Here is a 21,734-nt window from a genome sequence, read left to right on the forward strand (position 1 = left end):
CAACTTGGTAGTCTGTCCATGTGAATGTCTGTGTACTCGTCATTGTTATTGTTTATAGTGTATGGATGCGTGTGTGTGTTTTCATTCCCAAAACAACCAACCGTGCCAGCTAGTGACCTAGCCTGCTAAGTATATAGTTTTCAATATTTCTGTCATTTCCTGTAAATGGACATCGTTTTCAAAATGGTAGCGCGTAAATGGGGAAACTTCTCTGAGATGAAAACGCAAAACAATAAATTTTCACTTGTAATGTTGTGTATACGGGGCCTGAATCTTTCAACCTAAATTATAAACAAAAAACAAACTACTTTGGGGTTTTCAATACGAAACTGTAAATGTGGAGCTCTTATCACAGATACTTGGTGTAAAGGACTCTATTAGTATGGCACGTCCCTCCAAAACGAGAACAAACTATTGAAGAATAAATCAGACTTTGCGTTTGACATAGTGTACCCGCCAACTCTCAATAGTTTTGATCATTTAAAACGGTTGCAGCGTTCGTCATAGTTTCTGTTCTCGTTATTTCTGCTAATAGCAGTTTGTCGTAGTGATTTGATGTGCACCAAGAATAAAAGCGGTGGCCTGTGTGTCGGTTCTCACTGCGTCTCTTTCAGTGACACATGCCGACGCCTGACTTTCACGCTTAATGATGAGGAAATAATTAGATGTGTGTCTGAGGTGAACTAATTATTGATGGTCGGACAAAGGTACATGTGCAATTAGGAAGAAGCGACAACATTGACTCCTGCCGTCTCCCATGCTCCCGCTCACACCCACTCATTTTATCCCGTGTTTACTCAAATTCATGTATTGGATTTCTTATCACACCTACAATTATATTGGAGCTGTTTTGAAATGTCAAGCCGGCGTACTGTATAACTTCACCTTTTCCTCTTTTGACCTTCTGCTCTGAGAAATGGAAGTGTAGTGATTATAATAATTGTGTCTGTATTGTTAGTCTGTCTCATTTTTCTGCATATTTAAAAGTAAGTCCTTTGTTAAAAACCACGGGAAACAGAGCGTTGGTTTATCTTCTAACCTCCTCACTACATGTGGATTCTGAAGAAAACAAGAGAGCACCTAAATTCGTAATATAGAGATATCAATTCGTCAGTTCTGACTAGTCGGCGCAATTCGATACTGTGTTTGCTTGAAGAATAACATGAAACATAGTAAGGATTATCAGTCAGGTTGGTGAATAGTTTTCTGTCCTGGATCATGAATCCACCACTGTCTTAAGTGAACGAAAATCTATGAATTCAGCCTCCAAGGAATTTAATTGTTGACTATTGTTAGAGTTTTTTTTTCAACCAGTCAAATGATCAAACTTTATTTATGTAGCACTTTTCATAGAGGAAAGTTTTAGGAGCTGCAAACAACTGATGAAACGCTATTTTATGAGGAAACACTGGAGGTATTGTTAAAAATGTAAAATGAAGAAAAGAATCAACAATAAGGCCCAGTTTACACGACAACTTTTAAAGTTAAAACATTGTTTTTGCATTTTCATTTCACGTTTACAATGTTTTGAAAGTGGCCTAGTTAGCAAGTATGGCCACTAGTGAGTGCTGTTGGTTGTTTTGTAGTGATACCACACACACACATGCACACGGACAACAATAAGCTATAAAGATTAACGATGGCGAGTACACAGACATTCGTATGGACGGACGACAAAGTTAAATTGCAACATTTTCAGAAAGTTGTGCTTTCCACCGTTTCCACAGAGAGGGACTCTGAGCATTTTTAAAATGTTCCACATTGAGAGTCTTATTTAAAAAGTGTTTGGTGTTTTTTGACTCGCGGCACCCTTGTCGTGTAAACGGACACCCAAAACGCAGCAAAAGTGTCCGTACACAAACTATGTTGTGTAACACTAAAACAGATGAAACGTAATGAAACTATCAAAATATGTTACAGCACAGAAAGAAATATACTGATTAATATTCCATCTTATTGAATAATTCATTTTATTTTCTGATTAGTTAACTAGTCTTTTCAGTTGTCAATGATCAAAATAGTTGTCACTTGTCGTCTTGTACCACATTTGACTCAAATCAACAATAAGGTGAGTATGTCTGCGTATCACTGTTATTTTGTATTTGAATGGGAGACACATTGTCACACATGCTATTGTGTTTTCAGTGGGTCAGTGTTACTCTAAAAGAAAGAAGTGATCTTCAGGCTCCTGTGTTGTAGTTCTGTTATGTACCAAAAGGATAACGATGGGAGTTGATGGTGTGGACAAGGAATCCAGTTTAAATACATGTAACAAGCCTCATGCAGCAGGTATTAAAGTGTTCTGTGTTCTGCTGTCTCCCACTTTCCCCGCTCTCCCCCGTGCACTAGGTGACCCCTGCACCGTCTCGTCGCAGCTGGAATTGGAAGAAGCTCTTCGTCTCTACGAACTCAACAAAGACTCGGAGCTCATTATCCACGGTGAGCCTTAATGCTGTCACACAGGCCACATTCACACCAGAACTATCTCCACTTCCAGGATCTCACCTGGAGGACACTCTGCTGGGCTGAAGCCTGTCAGATGTCACTTGAGTCCCGTTTCCTGGCCAGTGATTGATGGAGATTGGTATCTTCAGCTCGTTCTTCCTTTCTTCTCTGGGTTTTTTTGTTTCAAGTCTGATTAGAAGCATTACTTTATCATTTCTGATTGCCGAGCTACAGGGTACAACTGCCCAAAGCACAAGATTGTGGTTCACAAGTTGCTTTGTGTCACTTGTGATGAATATTTACTAGCTGTCCTCTCATTAATTTTATTCCTCCAGAGTTTGGAATTAGCTGCACCCTGAAAACATCAAATACAGTGGTTGGTACTTACTGTAGTTGGTACAGAATCATATTATTTCATGATAAAATGTACTGTCCTGCAAATGTAAGGTGATAAAGTCACTGCAACACTGCCATAAATCTGGACTTTCAGGGAAATTACAAATTATTACCTTCATAAAAACAACAGAGGTTTTCATTAGTGTTGGGCAACAAATACAATTTTCTGTGATTAATCTGTTTGTTACACACACAAATCAATAATCCATTTTTAAATATTGTTTTGTGCAGTTTTCTTAGAAACTGCAATGTAAACAGAGGTGCCATCTCATTTCCCAATGATAACTACAAATTATTATATTGTATCATATTAATCATTAATAAAAAAAAAATTCTCGATTCGTCACACAAAAATGCACATTTAATTTAAATGAATTTAAGTCTGAAAAGCAGTCGGGTTACATCACGTTTCCAGTCGTCCTTGGGGTCTCGGTGTGTTCTTCTAAGCTGTTTACTGAATACACGTGGCTCTACGGAACAACAAAGAGCCATCAAAACATATGGTTAATGCTTCACTGACCTGTGAAAACTACATTGCTTCTCATGTTGACGGCTGTCTATGCCCCTCCGAGCCATTTCACTTCTCGTCTAAGCTGAGCCCACTTGACAAACTGTTGTGCAACTTCATGCATGCGGGGGTCAAGGCTAACTCTGATGGTGTATGTGCAGTTAAATGGGACATTTGATTGACAGGCCGTTGCCGTATATGTGTGTGTGTGTGTGTGTGTGTGTGTGTGTGTGTGTGTGTGTGTGTGTGTGTGTGTGTGTGTGTGACCTGGGGCGGCAGGAGCTGGGTGCTGTTGTTAATGTAAAGTTTTAATCAAATCAGAGGTGACGGGTCAAGAGTGCAGCGGATGGTACGGTGACGGCAGAGGAGGAATGAACGGGGGAGGGGTGTCGAGGATGCGCCAGGGCTGGGGGGGGGGGGGGGTCGCCAGGTCTGCTCGCTAACAAGCTCTGCAGCCCACGCTTCGCCTCTGACTCACACCGCCTCTGGTCTAGCGCGATCTGTCTCCTTCCCGTCACATTCTGTAAAACTGTGTCTTTTTCCCACCTCCCTGCACCTCGTACACAGACGCACTGCCACTGTCATGAACAAAATGTAAGTGGAGCTCATCCTGCTCAGGGCCATGGATTTCTTTTTCTGCTGTTCTCTTTGAACTGCTGTGGTGTTTAAAGTGTAATTCACTGACATGCACAAACATACTTTCATGTTTACGCCGTCTGCCCAAAGTAATTATGTCTGTGTTCTGTCTTCCAGTGTTCCCATGTGTACCGGAGAAACCTGGCATGCCGTGTCCGGGAGAAGACAGTGAGTTAAACACTTTACATCTCACATTTTACCTCATTTAACTTTGCTTCATCAATAAAGTGTTTGTCTCGATCTCTTTCTGTCTGCCTCACTCTCTATCAGTTTATCTACATCTCTCTCTATCCATCTCTGTATCATTCTTTCTGTCCCTTTTTCTCTCTTTTCGTCTTTCTTTCTCTCTCTGTCAGTCTCTGTCTCTGCCTCTCTCTCTCTCTCTCTCTCTCTCTCTCTCTCTGTCTCATGAGACAAACTATTATTCATGTTAATGTAATATCTACCATAAAAAGATGATGGTGATAATGGCAGCGTCTCAATTATTCAGTTATGTAACAAAGCAGCAACAAGATTTCCACAGAGTATCATAAAAGCCATTAACATGTGAATTATAGTAGCGTGAGCAGCATGTCTATCAGGGTGTACAGGAAGAGTTCAAACACAGGGCTGGATGAGCTCCGAACCAGTACACACCGAGTGTAAACAATGGAAAAACACCGGAGAGCATGAGACAGGAGAGCAATTGTCATTCATTATTATCTCAACATCAAACGTTTTCTTATTGAGTTACTTTCTTTACCCACTGCTTGATTAGATAAAGACTAAAGGTTGATCAGAAAATGTTCAGTATTGAGACCTTTCAAGAGTATTATGTCATAAGTACCCTGAAATCTTCACTGCTCTCGACTTCTGGTCAGAGTTTAAGAATGTTCTTTTGTCTCAGTCTCTTTGACTTTGTGTGTTAAACCGAACACATTTTTTCCTCCCTCCACAGAGTCAATATATCGCCGTGGAGCACGGCGCTGGAGGAAGCTTTACTATGCCAGCGGCCATGCCTTCCAGGCCAAACGCTTCAACAGGGTGAGACAGGAATTCACAATCATTCATATAAAGACCCTTCAGTCAGGGCTTTCAATAGTTTCTTCCAACCTGGGCATTTTACTTCACTGTTGAAGTATTTCTGCTGTCTTACAAACACAGATGCACAGCCGTTATTTACTGTGTGAATGCAGCTTTATTGACATATAGCCACTTAGAACATCTCCATTTAGTTGAGGCGTGATGAGGAAGTGCAGGCAGAATATCATTACTGTTCAAAATCGAGGAGGTGTGAATGTGTTTCTCGATGATAACGTTTCGTTTCTCCGTCCATCCCACCAATCAGCGAGCCCACTGTGCCATCTGTACAGACCGAATCTGGGGTCTGGGTAGACAAGGCTACAAATGCATCAATTGCAAGCTCCTGGTCCACAAGAAATGCCACAAGATGGTGACAGTGGAGTGCGGCAGACCCATAATCCAGGTGAGCGCTGCAGTGACGCGTCCCGCTAATTAGCATGAGGCTGTGAAGTGAATCGTTTCCAACGGTGACTCACACATCATACCCACTTGAAAAATCGTTTCCCTTTGCTCATTATAATTACTGCTTGCTGTTGTTTTTGTTGTCCAGGAACCAATCTTGCCCGGCCCACAATCAGGTCATGTAGACCAGCCTGAACAGCCAGGTAAGAACATCTTTACAAAAGATTTATGGACGGTTAGGAAATGTTGATGTTAAGGCCTCGTTTGCACGGCAATGTTTTCAAGTGAAAAGGTTTGTTGTTTTTTGGGCGGTGCGCAGAGTCACTGAAAACACAACTTTTTGAAATCGACTCCCACTGTGGAACTTTTTGAAAATGCTGTCTCCATGGGAACGGGGGGGAAATTGCATCTTTTCTGAAACACTGCTACTGCGCATGCGCGCCACAGCCTCAGTAAATACTTTTTCTGCACATATGTGAGTAGATGGACAATAACGACATTGGTGGCCTAACGAGTGTCGTGACTCCCGGCCATTTTCACCTTACATTATAGTGACGCTCAACTTTAAAACTACCAACTTGGTTGTCTGTCCATACAAATGTCCATATACTCGTCATTGTTAATGCTCATAGTGCATTCTTTACGTGCATGTGTGTGTGGTTATATTACCAAAAAAAAAAAGCATCCATGAGTGACCCAACGTGAAAACTACATTGTTTTCAAAATGTTGTGTAAACGTCTTCTGAAACAAAAGTGCAAAAACGATGCATTTTCACTTTAAACAATGTGGTGTAAAAAGGGCCTGAGACAGGCAGCAGAAACTCCTCTTGATTGTGTTGTACCCTTTTTCTAAATGCATCGGTGTTGAATTCAAAACACATCTTAGATAAAGGTCAGACTTGGATCGTGCTTTTCTCGGTCTTCACGAAATAAACAATAAACTCCTCTTCTATTGTTAAACCGTCGATCTGAACTGGGTATTTTCCTCTGTAACCAAGCAGAGAGAAGCGACTCTGGCACCGCAGAGCTGTGAACAAAGCGTGTCTCTCACCTATTTTCTCCCCTTCTCCCCCGTCCTCCCCCTCTCCTTCTGTCTGTCTTTCACTCGTGTCTGTTACTCGGCTCTCTCCCTCACTCTCTTCTCTCAGGCCCTCAACATAAAGACTCCCAGGAAAGCTTGACTTATGACGGTGAAGAGAAGGAGGTGAGAAGTTTTTTCCTAGCGCTGCTGAGATGCGACTGTCAGTCTGTCAACCTGCCATAATGACTGGATGGATATGCTGGAGTGTGTCCATTTACGAACAGGCACCGCTTTGTTATAAAGGGAGAAAGAATCAGATCGGCGAGAGCCGGATTTGGTCCGCTTGTTGTTTTTTTGCCGTGTCGTGATTTCAGGTGATCCCTCCTCAACCCGCTGTGCACGTGCGATAGAGAGCGAGCTTGCAGATGTAGTCACCCTTGCCTCGCTGTGTGTATTGATTTCCTTTGGTAGAGCTAATAAAGTAACCTTTTATCACAGCTCTTAACACCAGAGGCTGATTAATGGCTCGGGATGCAGTTTGGGGTTTGGCGGTAAGGATTGCCGGCTGAAGCGGCGCAGAGAAAGAATGGCTCGAGGTGGACACAGACAGAGATAAAAGGGCAAGCTGAATGATCTTATCTACAGCTTCATGTGTGACTCTGGGGATCGAGGGGGTCGTCACGGGACGAGGATACTAGATGGATAGGTAGTCGAAATCGTTCACTTCAGAGTAGATTATAGAGGAGCTCAGAGATTGAGGAGGATTTGATGAAGGTGTGATTCAGGTTTACATAGAGGTTAAGTGTCTAATCCAGGAAGCTTCCCCCTCACACACAAGCTTATACAACTCCACACATCTATCCAGGTAACTTTCATGGTTAGTAGAACGCTATGTCTCCTCATTTGTCATATCTTGTCAAAGATACCAGACACGTCTTCATATATTAATACATAGTCCGCTGCTGTTGTTACATCATAAGGCCCGGGGGCTATATGTGGCCCCTCAGTTCTGCTTGACCGGCCCTCAGTATGTCCCTGGGAAATCCTGAATCTAATGAAAACTTAGTTATAATTGGCTTTATTACATCTGAATTTGTCCCATTTTTCATGTTATTGGCCATGATTACATTATTGATTGTGTCTAGCATCTTAGCTCGCAGAGCTAGCAACTGTTGCCTTACAAAATTAGTGCTTCACAGTGAAAAAAATTTATGTTTTTATTGACTTATGTGCTGACCTCAAAATTTAGAAAAATGCAATCATGATTTCCAGACACAGACTGGGACCCTGACAAAAAGTGACACAGAGCAACAGGAGCTCTTAAAAACGGTGTAAATAAAACAAACAGCTTTTTATGAAATGATAATTCTGATTGAGCAAAACTCAACTTGTCAGTAGAAGAGTCAAATCTTTGGTGCGGCCCTTTAGGACAATGGCCTGAACACATATTGTATGATTTTAATTTATCTCCAATGCATCTACAGCAATTAAATGATAAAACATGTGTTTAAGTAAATAGTTTTACCTTTAAATGATTCCCTTAATCAGGATTTTCTCACAGAAATAATGCGAATAAGTCTAGCTACGGAATAAGAATCCCTTCTTTGTTGCTGCCCCCCTTGAAGTTGTCTGGCGCCCCTGGGGAGCCCTCTCTGTGCCACACATTGAGAAGCACAGATCTAATCTAACTGAGGGTTTATAACACTGACAGCCATGATTTATATTTACAGTGCTTTAAAAATGGAATCCAAGTAGTTTTCCTGTTCGTGGAAGACGATGAATGGCTTTGGGTGTCAATAAGTCTATCAAAACGTTTTATTTGAGAGATTGATGAAGCTTGAATCGTCAACTCTTGGTTGTCCTGTAATGTAACCCTTCCTTTGAACTGACTCCATGCAGGCACGCAGCAGTCGAGACACGGGGAAATCCCCCTCCAGCCTGGGCCTGGCAGACTTCGACCTGCTGAGGGTGATTGGCAGAGGAAGCTACGCCAAGGTGCTGCTGGTGCAGCTGAAGAAGACGGAGCGCATCTACGCCATGAAGGTCGTCAAGAAGGAGTTGGTCAACGATGATGAGGTACGCACCGCTGCACTTTCAGACATAGTCCAATGCGAGCTGACCTCAGGGGAATCATGCCCCTGAAAGAAAAGTTCCACCTTGAGAACCGGTATAAAACAGTCACGGATACAGTGGATCAGCACACTGGTGTCGTGTAAACGGACCCCCCAAAAGTGAAGATACACTCGTTTTCGTTGTTGTGTAAACGGGGCCTAAATAAAGCATTAATGCCCTGACAGTGGCAAACTACTTTTGTATATATTTTCTTAAGTTTACAATGCAAAATAATATTTGATCTCGCACAAAATAATGAGTTTATGCAAAGCAATAATAACCACTGGCATCTGTCAGTCCGTTTCTTTTTTTCTTATTGGAAAAACATTTTCAATGAAATATCTGGTGACATCAAGATCAAAATTTTGTATTTAAAGGTTAGTATTTGATATTTACGATTAGGACCGACCTTGATTCAAAGAGAAAAATCTCAGAGTAGAACTAGAGTAAAAAAAAATATATATATATATAAATATTATATTTAGGCTCCAGGGACTTTGTAGTTTTGTAGGTGACAGTCACCTGTAATAATAATCTAATTTGGTCGTCTGTCCATATGAATGTCAGTGTACTTACCATGCTTAATGTTTCTAGCAGATTGCTCTCTGTGCGCATCTATGTGTGGTTTCATTCCAAAAACAACCAACAGCGCCAACTCCTGGCCTGGCATACTAACTACATAGTCTTCAGCATTTCTGCCTTTTCCGTGTCAGCGGACACAGTTTTCAAAATGTTGCCGTTTGAACACCGAACTTTCCTGAAACGAAAGCGCAAAAACGATGCGTTTTCACTTGAAATGTTGCTGAGTAAACAGGACCTTGATAACTTGATTCATAAGTGTGCGTTTTATACACACAGGGTGATTTGTGTATAGCACAGGAAATTGTGAACCAATGTTGTTGAGCTCTCGAGATATGGCAACCTGCAATTACTACAAAAAAAAACAACTCACAATTTTTGTTATATTTTTAAGTATTTAAGTATTTGCTAATCTTGTTTATAGGTCAAGTTTTTAAAACAAATGTATCATTAAAAGAAATACTCAAAAACAGATCATTTGCTTGCGATATTTAGAAAGCTGGAAGATTAATAGTCAAATGCAACTTTCAAATATTGGCTTTTTTTCGCCCGATTTTCTTATCTGAAATTCAACCATAATGTAAGAAGGTAAACATTTGGCCAAATTAAATTCCTGTCTCACTTAAGGATGATACAGATTGAGGCTTGCTCACTTTTCTTTATGAAACAGGAACTGAGTTTTTAGCTAATTTGTCAGGATCCTCAACGCTCAGTGTGAGCACGCCAGTTTCTTTTGTTCTGTACAGTGACACAGTAGCATCATTCCTGTTGAGATAAGAGAGTTAATAGAGAAGTCATCAGTCTCCTGTCATTGCCGCGTATAATTAACGTAATTACCACAATTGATGGGTGCTGTTATTTATGGCGAACTGAATGGTGGTCTCATGTGACTGAACATTCATCGTGCCATCTTGTCTGAGACACTTAAGAGGTAAGTTGACAGACCTCTGTGAGGCCATCAGTCTTTCTAAGAAGGTGTAGATAAACCATCACGCCATCAGAAATTGATCCCAGCCAACACGTGTCGCGGCACAGCCAGCGGCAGTAGCAGTAGTTAGCCTTGATTAGACGCACTTAGCGTGATTGACAAATTGACAAGTGCCTCTCGATCGATGCCCGAGTGTAGTGGCGTCCCTGCCTTGTCAGCGCGAGCAGCATCCGCGTCCAGACGTATCATCATCCGCCTCCCACTCCTCCTGGCTCAGCCCTTTTGTGCTGCCACGGCCCGTCTCACAGGCCGCTGAACCCTGAGCTTCACACGCGTGGTCGATTGAGCTTATTCAGCATTTCTGAGTTCAAGGGTAGTGTGTCGGATTGAGCTGTGATTGACAGCTAATAGTGTCTTTGTGTGTTTCTCTTCCAGGACATCGACTGGGTCCAAACAGAAAAGCACGTCTTCGAACAGGCCTCAAATCATCCCTTCTTGGTCGGCCTCCACTCCTGTTTCCAGACAGAAAGCAGGTGAAGGCACTTTCTCAGGAAGAGAGTTGATGTCATTGTCATCTTTTAGTCTCTTGGATTTGAATATTTATATTTGTTGAAGGTTTGGCAGAGAGTACACAATTGGAATGCTCAGATACCGATACCAGTATCGGGTCGTCGATAGAGGGTTGAACCGTTGATTATTATTGGTGTAGTTTTGTTTAAACCAGATGGATGGATGTGCATTCTTCAATGTAGGCTTTTACGCGACTGAAATAAATACAAGCAATAGCCTGAAAAGACTTTTCAGTGACCTATCTCATATTCAGCTAACTTATTTGTTATTTTTTCACAGACTTTTCTTTGTTATTGAATATGTAAATGGTGGAGATCTCATGTTCCACATGCAGAGGCAAAGGAAACTCCCAGAAGAGCATGCCAGGTAGAGAAAAATCCTCTTTTGTTTAATGACAGAAAGCTGATCTGGAAAAAAAAGCATCCAACGTTGCTCCGTTTTTGTTTCAGATTCTACTCAGCAGAAATCAGCATGGCGCTCAATTACCTCCACGAGCGGGGAATCATCTACAGAGACCTGAAGCTGGACAATGTGCTGCTGGACTCGGAGGGACACATCAAACTCACAGACTATGGCATGTGCAAGGTTAGTGTCACAGAACTGACATCATCTACCGTAGTGTTTAACAGCCCACTGTGAGGATGTCAGAGCTGATTATCTCCTCGTTTTTGCAGGAGGGTTTGAGACCAGGAGACACAACGAGCACTTTCTGTGGTACCCCAAATTACATCGCACCAGAAATACTCCGAGGCGAAGATTACGGTGAGAATTCCAACACTTTAGCCACTTAACAATCATGCTGCCTCATAGCTTGCTGTTGAAATTCAGGCTGGGACTTTAATCACAGTCAATTAAATAACATTAACACATTTGTTCGTGCTTTAATTTTACACTCCAACAATTCTCCGTGCATCAAAAATGTCCTTATGGAAAGCAGCTAACAAGAGTAGCACCAAACGAATGTTATGATGAAATTAATGAGAGCCTGTTGCTTACCCGGATGAATGGAAAGTTTCAGTTTGTGGATGCAGAATATATAACAAGAAATTCCAGGTAACTGAAGCAATTAATGTTTGTAGTATCACCACAGTGTTCAATGTGTAGCCAAAAGAACAGACGCTCCGACGTTAAGGTTCCTAGTGCTGTCAAACGATTAAGATTTTTTATCAGATTAATCACAGGGCTGCTGGGGATTAAATTAGATTAATCATGATTAAATGTCATTCATTTTTAAACTATATTAATCGTGATTCATTTTGCATGAGCAAACAGACTCAAGAAAAAACTAAATATATATGCGTTTATCCTCCTTAATGTGGCCATTACCCTTTTTTCAACCAGCTACAAACTAACTTCTTGACATTGTCCTAGAGGAGGTCACAATCTTTCTCTTTTATAAGTGAAACAGTTCAGCGAAAAGTACTACTGAAAACATCTGAGGCGAGAAATGAGCTGTGCAGTAGATGAATCTGTCCTCGTTTTGGTTTCACGACAGCCTGTTCAGACGTTTTACAAAAGGTTTGCGATACTTCGGACCGCCGCTGAACACACCTCATTTGCTAAAAGTTGGCAGGATTCTACTTTATGCAAATGAGCTCTGGGCGACGCACCACAGCGCAGCTCGAAACACACTGCACAACACACAGCATGCTCTGCAGATGGGTTAATTGCATTAAAATCTTTAATCAGATTAATCATGATGATGGATTAGTCTGGATTAAAGCGTCAGTGTTTACAGCCCAATAGATTACTTAAGCTATACATAGCCACATTAGAATTTAAAAAAAAGAATTATTCTACTAAAAGCAGTTTGAATTGAATAATGTTTCTCTCTGTATCAAGTGTTGAGATGCAACTAAATTGGGATCGATATGATGACAAACTCCTGGTTTATTAAATCGTCGACTCATTTTTTTTTCTTCTAAATAGATTCTCTTGTTATAAATTTGCCATTTAACAGTGTTGTATTTCCAGGTCAGTGCTGGGAGGGGGGGCATCTGATATAGTAATTGATAGGATACTTATAGCTACCCTTTGTAGTACTACTTTAGGGGTAAAGAAGAGATCAATCCTGGAGTATGATGAATGTCTGAGTAAAAGGAGAAGTCTCTAACTTTAGGGGATTAACATGTACTAGACCTGATTCTAGTCATATACTATCTTATGAAGTTATACGCATTCCCTAGCAAATAGGTATTTTGTGTTTACTTTATTAGTTAGTCACATTTTATTTCCAGTATTTATGTAGGCAATAAAGTTGTGTTATTGCAGTGTTGCTGTGACATGTAAGCTGAGTTGTCAGCACTGTGTGTATCAGTGTAATCTCTGATTGACTCAGTAAGTGCAGCAGACGGTACTTCAGACCGTTAGAGGAGGATGGAAATGGATTTATGGACTAATATAAATGAGAAGAAGCACCAACAGAACAACTGAGATCAATTACCATCATGCAGGCCCCAACAATTAAATCGAGTTTTTACTTATTGCCTTAAGTTTTGCTACTTACAGTGAGACATACTTTATCTTGCTGTAACAAAATCTGAGCTACTTCTGATGTAATCTTGATTACAAAGCAGGCCCTTTTAACGTCCTCTTAAAAGATTATATCTAATCTCATTAGGCTGAGAGCTGTGGATATGAATAGGATAAAATGATGTGGTGAAAGTTGACTGGGGGAAACAAAACACTTCTCTTAAAGGTTAGGTACAGTTTCAAGTGCTCAGTGAAATATGAGTCTCTCCATTGGTGCTGCTTTTATCTGTACACAATGTATTGGAAATAGAAAGTGCTCCTTGGTTACGTAAACAGGTATCATAGCGACAAGTTCCTGTGTTTGTTTTTTATTTAAAGCAAAAAGGCCTGTGGTCTTTAAATGAACACAATGGCTGTTGGTCACACTGGATATTCTGACATGTCACAAAAAGAACAGCACGCATCACTGACAGCTGGATTCCACTAAGCTGTCACAGACAGTCACCTCTGAATAACACCTGTGGTTTTCTCACTCAACTGGAAAATTTTAACTAAAACAATTTATTGTCTCAGCATCACGTTTGCCGTACACTGCCATCATTGTGCTGCGTGTCGCCCAGTTTCCCGCTCGCTCACACCACTGACTGACGACTGGTCACACGCCTTTGCGAACAAGATGGGAGCTGGAGCCTCCAGAGTGCAGGACAACCAGCTGAGCCACAGCCTTCCATAAAATGCATAAATCAAAGAATACGATGATTGAAGTTTAGTTATATTAAATTCTCATACATAGAAACAATATACAATCACCAGCCACTTTATTAGGCCCTGTTTACACAGCGTTATCATTAAGAAACATAAAACAACAACGGTGCGTTAAGCCACTTAAAACAGCATTTTTGGAGAAAACTCAGAAACTATGTGCGTTCATGTGAACTATGCGCGTTCACGTGAAATGTTGTACAAACAGGCACCTTAAATGGCATAGATTCAACAAGATTCAACCCTTACGGCATTGCCACACCTCACTTCCGCAGAGTTCCCTGTTCGCAGAAAACATTCTACTAAATGAGTTGACGTAACAGCGACTGAACTGTGTCCATTTTCACTGCCTCCTCCTCTTGTTCCACCCAGTGCCATGCTTTGATGTGCTTTGGTGCTCAGGATGGCAGGAGCAGATCTCACCTTCTTCTGCACTATTCTATCATCCGCTCCCGTCCTTGTCAGAAACACGCAGTAATGCCACATGTTGTGCCTCCCAGGGTTCAGCGTGGACTGGTGGGCGCTGGGCGTGCTGATGTTCGAGATGATGGCGGGCCGCTCGCCCTTCGACATCGTCGGCAGCTCCGACAACCCAGACCAGAACACAGAAGACTACCTTTTCCAAGGTAACACACATACAGCGTCTCCTTCCACGTAGGAAGCTGCACAGTGTGTGTGTAAGCATGCAACACCTTTATGCTGACACCTTTTCTCCTGGCTCCTCTAAGAACCAGGCTCGCGCCATCTGTCACCGGGAAATGTGTGAAAGCTTGTGCGATTCTCTCGTCGTTTCATTAAAAACATGGCAGATATTTCTCTCGTGAAGCCTGGCATTGTTTTTTAGTATAAAGTGATATTTCAGGGGGATGGACACCTCACTGAGTGACCTGTGTTTAACATGAGGATACACTGTAGCAGTGTCATTATAACCTCAGGGGACCGTTTGTCTCACCCTCTGCTATTCTTGTGTCCCCCCTCCCCCACAGTAATATTGGAAAAACAGATCAGAATCCCCCGCTCGTTGTCAGTCAAGGCCGCCAGTGTCCTCAAGGGATTCCTCAACAAGGTACGAACAGGGCAGACGGGCCTTTATGAAGCCCTGCTGCTCAGCCCTTTTCCCTTCTTACCTTCTCAAACCTTTTCATTCCATTACCCGTCTCCCTCTTGTCTTTATTCCCCTCCTTGCACCTTCTCTCTCTCTCTCTTCTCGCCTCGTCCACCTCTCTCACCGCTTATTTGACTTGTTATCTCTGCTGTCTGCCATCATCCCCCACTGTCTCTCACCCTCCTCTCACCCTGGATCCCGCAGGACCCCAAGGAGCGTCTCGGCTGCCACCCTCAGACAGGCTTCGCTGACATCATGGGCCACCCGTTCTTCAGAAACGTCGACTGGGACCTGGTGAGTGATTCACTTTCTTCCTCTCACCAACGCTCGTCTCGTCCGTTCTCTTAATCACACTCCTGAAGACGATTCAGAATGAGGGAGATCAGTAGCAGCGCATGCAGACTGCCAAACAGGTCTCAGTGAATTCATGTATTGATCGCAGAGAGGAGGAAAAACAGGAAGCTGTTGCTAGACAGCAGAAGGTCAAATCTAAGTGCGCAGAGTTGCCCTCTCTCCCTCCCTCTCTCTCCTCCCAGGCACAGACGTTCTGTCAGAGCTCAGGTTATTAGTTGTGAGGTGATGCTGGTGTCCTTGTAGAAAGCAAGCAGTTAGAAATAGGCCAGGCAGAAGACTAACAACAGCAGATAGGATGATTAACACACAGACCGAGGCAGGAAGCCAAAGTGGAAATGCGGGGATACGATGCGAAGACGGAGACCGTAGAGAGGAAATGTTGAGCTTTGGATGAGCGGATTCAAGTTCATGAGGAATTCGTTGAGTATGAAGCCAACCTGAGGTTTGTGTACGGAGAGCGCAACGCTCGCGACCGATGTTTACATGGTCAGATTTTTTCACAATCCAACTGAATTTAGTTCCTGAAGAGAGATCAGATGGTTGTTCAGGAAAACACTAATTTCTGTGTGGTAGCAGCGTTTGTCTTGGATTTCCCTCCAAACAGCGTGCACAAAGCGTCACCTGTAGATGTTGTATAACAGCCATGCAGGAAAGACATAGACTGAACCAACCCTTTCCTTCAGAGTCGACGCCATCACATCAGAATCTTCCCATTAACACGTTTCCATGAAGCATTTTCATTCGGATTAGACTATCATTGTGATTATTGAAATCACTTTCTTTCTGCTCTGATTGCCAGGTGACAGAAATGTGCAGTGTTTCTGCTGGAAAACGAAGCCAAATGCTCTAATGAATCCTCGGCTTGGGTTCAGCCTGTCATCCTTTGAGAAACTTTTACCTTCTGAAAACTCCAGAGTGCAACATTTTCCAATCGCTCCACCTCAACTAACTTTGTCTGAATGGACATGATTGTTGGCGTCTACATTTTTTCTGCACATGCACCAGTAAACCAAAATCAGTGGAGCAACAAGTGTAGCTTTACTACGCCGTCATCTTTTTTATATAAGATATGAGGAAGACAGAAGCAGGTTTGCTTATAATCTCATAACAATATTTAATCCCTAATATTAAGAGGCTAAAGTAGATTTATTGCAGGTAGTTGTATTGATGCAGGCTGAAAAGGTTTGAAGTCTGGAGTCCATTTTGCCTAATCGAGAGACTTTTACTAAACCTGGAAAACTAATCCATAACTGTTAATCATCAAACTTCAAATGAGGTCAGATTCTTTTTTAATCCTTCCCTCCGAAGAAGCTCGACTGTTGCTGTGAAAGTCCGTTATCCTGTTGAGGCTCGGCCTCGCTCCACCTTCGAAAGAAAGGCAGACAGATGCATGCTGGGCAGGATAGACAGACGGGGCAGCTCGCCAGGGATTCGCCCTGACCTCTTTTTCCCTGTTTGGTCTGGAGCAGGGGACCCAGCAGTCGGTCAAAGCGTCTGGAGGGATCAGCTTACATCCCCCCCAGCCCTCACCCCGCCCTCCCTACACCGAACTCAGTCTGTCCCCGCAGTGCGGCCTGCAGGGGGAGCTCATGCAGGCGGCGAGCACAGTGATAATGAGGAAGCTGCTGAGGTTCAGAGGTTCTAGTAAACGCTGGGAGGAAAGACAATGAAACATTATGAAGCTAAAAACAGACTACAGCTTCAATGTCCATCGAACACTGATGGATAGAGCAGATATTTTCAGCTTGATGGATTTTCTAAAACCTGGACTTTCTTCCACATACCAGTTTTATAATCAATGCCTCAACACATTCAGACAAAATTGAGGATCCTGCCATGTTTTAGTTCTTTCACATATACTTTGAAAAAGGATTTAATGGCCAAAGAAGCCATGTTGATGACAATGTGAAGTGTAATTGATTTCCTTTGGTGACATGTATCTAATCGATCTGTGCTTTTCAAATATAAAAGATGAGCAGTTTTTAATTGTAGTGATAATAATAATAATAAAGAACGAAACATAATGTTCTGTTTTGTAAATACATCAAATCTTCAAGTTTAAAAGCTGTGTTCTCTTTATTTTAAAAGTGGCATAAATTTGTGAAAAGTTGTCAAAAGTTGTCTCCTTTGGTCATAAAAGTTGCAGACCGCAGGTCGAATTGTTGATTTATTCCTTACTTTTCATCAAAACCATATTTTCCCCCCAAATTCTTCAAAAACCAAATGTTTGATGCCTCATTCTGCCCCTGAGGGTGTCTTTTTTTAAATTTATAGACATACATTTACAGTTAAGTAATGTCTCCTCTGCTGCCGTGCTGGCTTTGGATATCAACTCAAAGTGGACAGCCATGTTTATGTACATTTTGGACGATGTTCAAAATGAAAATCAAGCTCCACTCTGAAGTTCGATTATCACCCTGACATCGGGTCAAGTGGACTTTTTCTGAATGCAGTGCGGCCCGTTTTGAAAGCTCATCAGAAAATAGTCAACCTGAATGATATGATGCCGTTGTTTTGTAGCTCACAGTGAAGCATCCACGTGTTTCTGATATCACGTCTGACTGCTGTCTGTCTCTTTGTTATTTTTTCTCCAGCTGGAGCACAAGCAGGTGGTCCCTCCTTTCAAGCCCAACATCTCAGGAGAATTTGGGCTCGATAACTTTGACGCCCAGTTCACCAACGAGCCCATCCAGCTCACACCCGACGACGAGTGAGTTCATTTCTCCTGCTGGAAACCCCACTGAGCTAGAACCTTCCTTTATATTTTTACATACATATATATATATATATATATATATATATTTTTTTTTTTATTTTTTATTTTTTTGCAGTGATGTGGTGAAGAAGATCGACCAGTCTGAGTTTGAAGGATTCGAGTACATTAACCCCCTCCTGATGTCTGCGGAGGAGTGTGTGTGAGGGATGTGCAACTCCTGCACACTCTGTCTCTCTCTCTCTCTCTCTCTCTCTCTCTCTCTCTCTCTGTCTCTGTCTCTCTCTCTCTCTCTCTCTCTGTCTCTCTGTCTCTCTGTCTCTGTCTCTCTCTCTCTCTCTCTCTCTCTCTCTCTCTCTCTCTCTGTGTCTTCAAGCTGCATGGTTACGAGACAACCCGACGACATCCACCTTCTGTTTGAGGGCCGCCACACATGCACAGCAGAATGCTTATTTGCCAAAACCAGTCTCACACTCTGCCATTTATAACCACTTGCCCTTAAGCCTACCTTCTTTCTTAATTATTTTTATATTCTGTAAATCTGCACTGATACGGATTTTCTCTCTCTCTCGCTCTCTCTCTCTCTCTCTCTCTCTCTGTATCTCTCTCTCTCTCTCTCATCGGGGCCTCTTTATCGTTCTTCCAAAGGCTGCTGCCTGGGTGGGCGGGGTGACGGGGGAGGGATGAGGCACGGCCGCCCCCGACAGACGAACTGATCAAGGGGGATTTTATTTGTGTACATATCAAACTACTGTTGAGGTTAGACGATGCCTTTTTAGCTTTCCAGCCACAGCCGGAGAACACCGACGTCCCACTTTTTCTTTTTTTCTTTTTTTTTTTTGGAGTTAGCTTTGTTGCAACGCCCCTTCTGTAGACAAAAGAAGAATCATAACACTAGCCTTTTAAAGAGTAAAAAATAACTAAGAAAAAGACAAAAAAAAACCGATATATTTTTCTCATGTTTTATTTAACAGCATACCAGTCATTCTAAATATAAATAAATATATATGTCGTTCTGAGTGTGAGACGCCCAGCCTGAGCTGCGGGACCAGATGAAAACACTCCCGGGACTGAAGAGTCGGCTTCAGGTCTGTTCTCCCACAATGAAGGAAGTCGGAGCGCCGCGTGACGCCGATCAACGAGTCTGTGCTCTCAAGCTGTGAACGAACGATCTCGCCACGGCGGGATAAAGGGCTGGAACAATCGCACAACACACCCGAACGCTCGAGCGCGTGTGTGTCGCAACATTCACGAACCACACACCAGACAGGACCAAAATAATGTTGCAGATTGTCTCGCTGGTACGTATTAGAAGGTACAGTCTACATACAGAACATGTGCTGTCCGCAGTCATAGAATTTATATATATATATATATATATACATACACTTTTTTTAATACTACACCTTTCTGAAAATGATGGTCTGTTATCTCTTTTTTTTTTTTTTTTTTTTTTTTTTTTGGTATTTTCCATTCCATGTTGCGTCTTTTTGTTGTAATTAATCAAAACAAGAACTCCATCAAAGGTCCCAAAGTCCACGATGCAGCCAGGTTTCACCTGAATCCAAATATCCTCCACTCTTCATTTTCGAAGTCCGGCATTTTATAAATCGGCTTTAAAACGTAAAAAAAAAAAAAGCCGTTAAGATTGAGGTGATGGTGCATGAACACCCAGAGGACCCAACCACCACCCACCACCCCCACCCCCAGTGCCCGAAGGACCACGTTCATTTGTTACACTCGTTACTTTTCATTTATTGATGCTTCTCTTGTGAATCAGATTACTTTTGTTTTTTTGTTTTGTCACAATGATTCCAAAATGTTACTGGGTGACCCCCAATGCAAACACTATTTGTTGTAATTGTTGTGTTTTGGGGATGTTTACCATCCACAGGACTCTGGTGAACTTTATTATTAGTGTTTGAAGAAAGAAAGAAAGAAAGAAAAAAAAAAAAGAGAAACACAAATGATAAAATAAACATTTTATTTATCTCCTTGTGGTAATCTGTGCTTGTGTCCATGTGGCTGTCTCTGAGGGAAAACTGCCTCGCCCTTTGAAAAGACGAGATGACGTCATAGATCTGTCGAGACTTCGGGATGAGATTTCAAATGGGTTCAACGTGTCATCGTCCTTAACGTCGTACTTTGTATAAAAATTTCGTTTTCACTTGCAACGTCGTATAAACAGGCTTTAGTCCGGCTTCGACCTCCAGACAGCTCTGACTCCAGACTAATATCAAGGTTGGTTTAGTCTCGTGAAAGTAAAACTCAACAAGTCTCAGTCTCCCATGAAACTACTCAAAGCTAATCGGCCAATCACATGTCAGCACTCCAGCATATTTGCACATGCAGACGTGGCGAAGATAAGCGCCTGTAGTTTCAAACCGAGCATGAAAAGGGTGATTTACATGACTCTGAATGAGACGAGCTTGTTGGTGCCAGACGTTCTGGTCGGATTCTTTCACAAACTGCGGATCGACTGGTATTTTCACACACGGCCATCTGTAGGGTTTGCAGGCAATAGTGTGAAGAGGAGAAAATATCCAGTGAGCTGCAGTTCTCTGGGACAAAACACCTCCTTGATGCCAGAGGAGGACGACCAGACGACTTGGACAAAAGTAACTCGAATGAACTCTTCACAACCAAGTTATGAAGAAGATCCTTTCTAAACTGGAAAATGACGCAACAGGAACACCGAAACTGGACAAATGAAGATTTAGTTTCAGATGGTCTGCTCACAATTTGATGTAAACATAAAAACATGGATCCTTGACGCTTCAGGCAGGGCAACTACACTGAGAATGAAGGCAGGTTTTGGCCCACGGGCCTTATGTTGGAAACCACTTCTAAATAAAAGATGACATTGAATTCTCACTGAGAAAAGCAGCTGAGACAGTTTAACTGCAGAGCTCCAGCCACCAGCTGCTTCAGGTCCCACCACCGCTCCTGCCTGGTGTTTATAGCAGGACCTCATCGTCCTTCTAGAGGGGTCAAAAGGTCTCTGGCAGGCCCCTCCCCCCCCCCCTCTCACACACACACTGCTCAATACAGAAAGGTGTGTGTTTGTGTGTGTGTGTGGGAGGGAAATGATGACGTGTCAGAAATAATAAACTGGATTGATCCGTGAGCGGCAGTAACTGGCACAATGGTGGCTTGGAGCCCATTGTGTGGAGCTTATTCCATATCCCGTTCTGTTGGAACTGCTGGATATTGTAGAAAATGACCCCCCCCCCCCCCCCCCCCCCCCCCCCCCCCCCCCCCCCCTCCATACTTTCACATGAGACAGATGCGGCAGTGCCGCTTGCAGGACGAGGATAAATGTCTTTGCATAATGCTGCGCCTCCCCCGACGGTGTGTTTGACATTGTTCCCGTGCCCTCCTCCGGTGGAGAACGCGGGGCCTCCCCAGGCACCGCGGCTCCAACATCACCCCCATGGAAGACTCCGGGAACGCTCACCTTGTATAATTAATGATGGAAAATAGAAAGGAAGAAAAAAAAAGCTTCCTGCTCTAATTGCACTTATCTTGTTGGGTGTTTTATTTCCTCCCTGAAGGGATTCATTAAGCAGCAGATGAAGAATCGTACTCGGTGCTAAATACAGCCCGTTAGTAAAACACACACTGCAGTTTGAGCTCTGTATTGTACTGTACTTCAATGATTTGGCGAGT

General features: G+C 42.6%; 1 protein-coding gene across 1 annotated transcript in view; it reads left to right on the forward strand.

Moving 5' to 3' along the window:
* The window catches only part of prkci (protein kinase C, iota), a 30,488-nt gene extending 11,512 nt beyond the window's left edge, over positions 1–18,976 (forward strand). Inside the window, exons 3-18 of the mRNA XM_080477969.1 lie at positions 2,350–2,439; positions 4,103–4,153; positions 4,923–5,008; positions 5,313–5,450; positions 5,598–5,652; positions 6,598–6,653; positions 8,370–8,546; positions 10,525–10,622; positions 10,939–11,025; positions 11,109–11,244; positions 11,334–11,421; positions 14,394–14,519; positions 14,880–14,959; positions 15,203–15,292; positions 17,947–18,062; positions 18,184–18,976. Of these exons, the coding sequence (XP_080334095.1) occupies positions 2,350–2,439; positions 4,103–4,153; positions 4,923–5,008; positions 5,313–5,450; positions 5,598–5,652; positions 6,598–6,653; positions 8,370–8,546; positions 10,525–10,622; positions 10,939–11,025; positions 11,109–11,244; positions 11,334–11,421; positions 14,394–14,519; positions 14,880–14,959; positions 15,203–15,292; positions 17,947–18,062; positions 18,184–18,271 (1,562 nt within the window). The 3' untranslated portion in view covers positions 18,272–18,976. The remainder of the gene's footprint in view (positions 1–2,349; positions 2,440–4,102; positions 4,154–4,922; positions 5,009–5,312; positions 5,451–5,597; positions 5,653–6,597; positions 6,654–8,369; positions 8,547–10,524; positions 10,623–10,938; positions 11,026–11,108; positions 11,245–11,333; positions 11,422–14,393; positions 14,520–14,879; positions 14,960–15,202; positions 15,293–17,946; positions 18,063–18,183) is intronic.
* The last annotated feature ends 2,758 nt before the right edge of the window (positions 18,977–21,734 follow it).

This window comes from Lipophrys pholis, assembly GCF_963383615.2.
Source record: "Lipophrys pholis genome assembly, chromosome: 1".
In the NCBI taxonomy this organism is placed as follows: Eukaryota; Metazoa; Chordata; class Actinopteri; order Blenniiformes; family Blenniidae; genus Lipophrys; species Lipophrys pholis.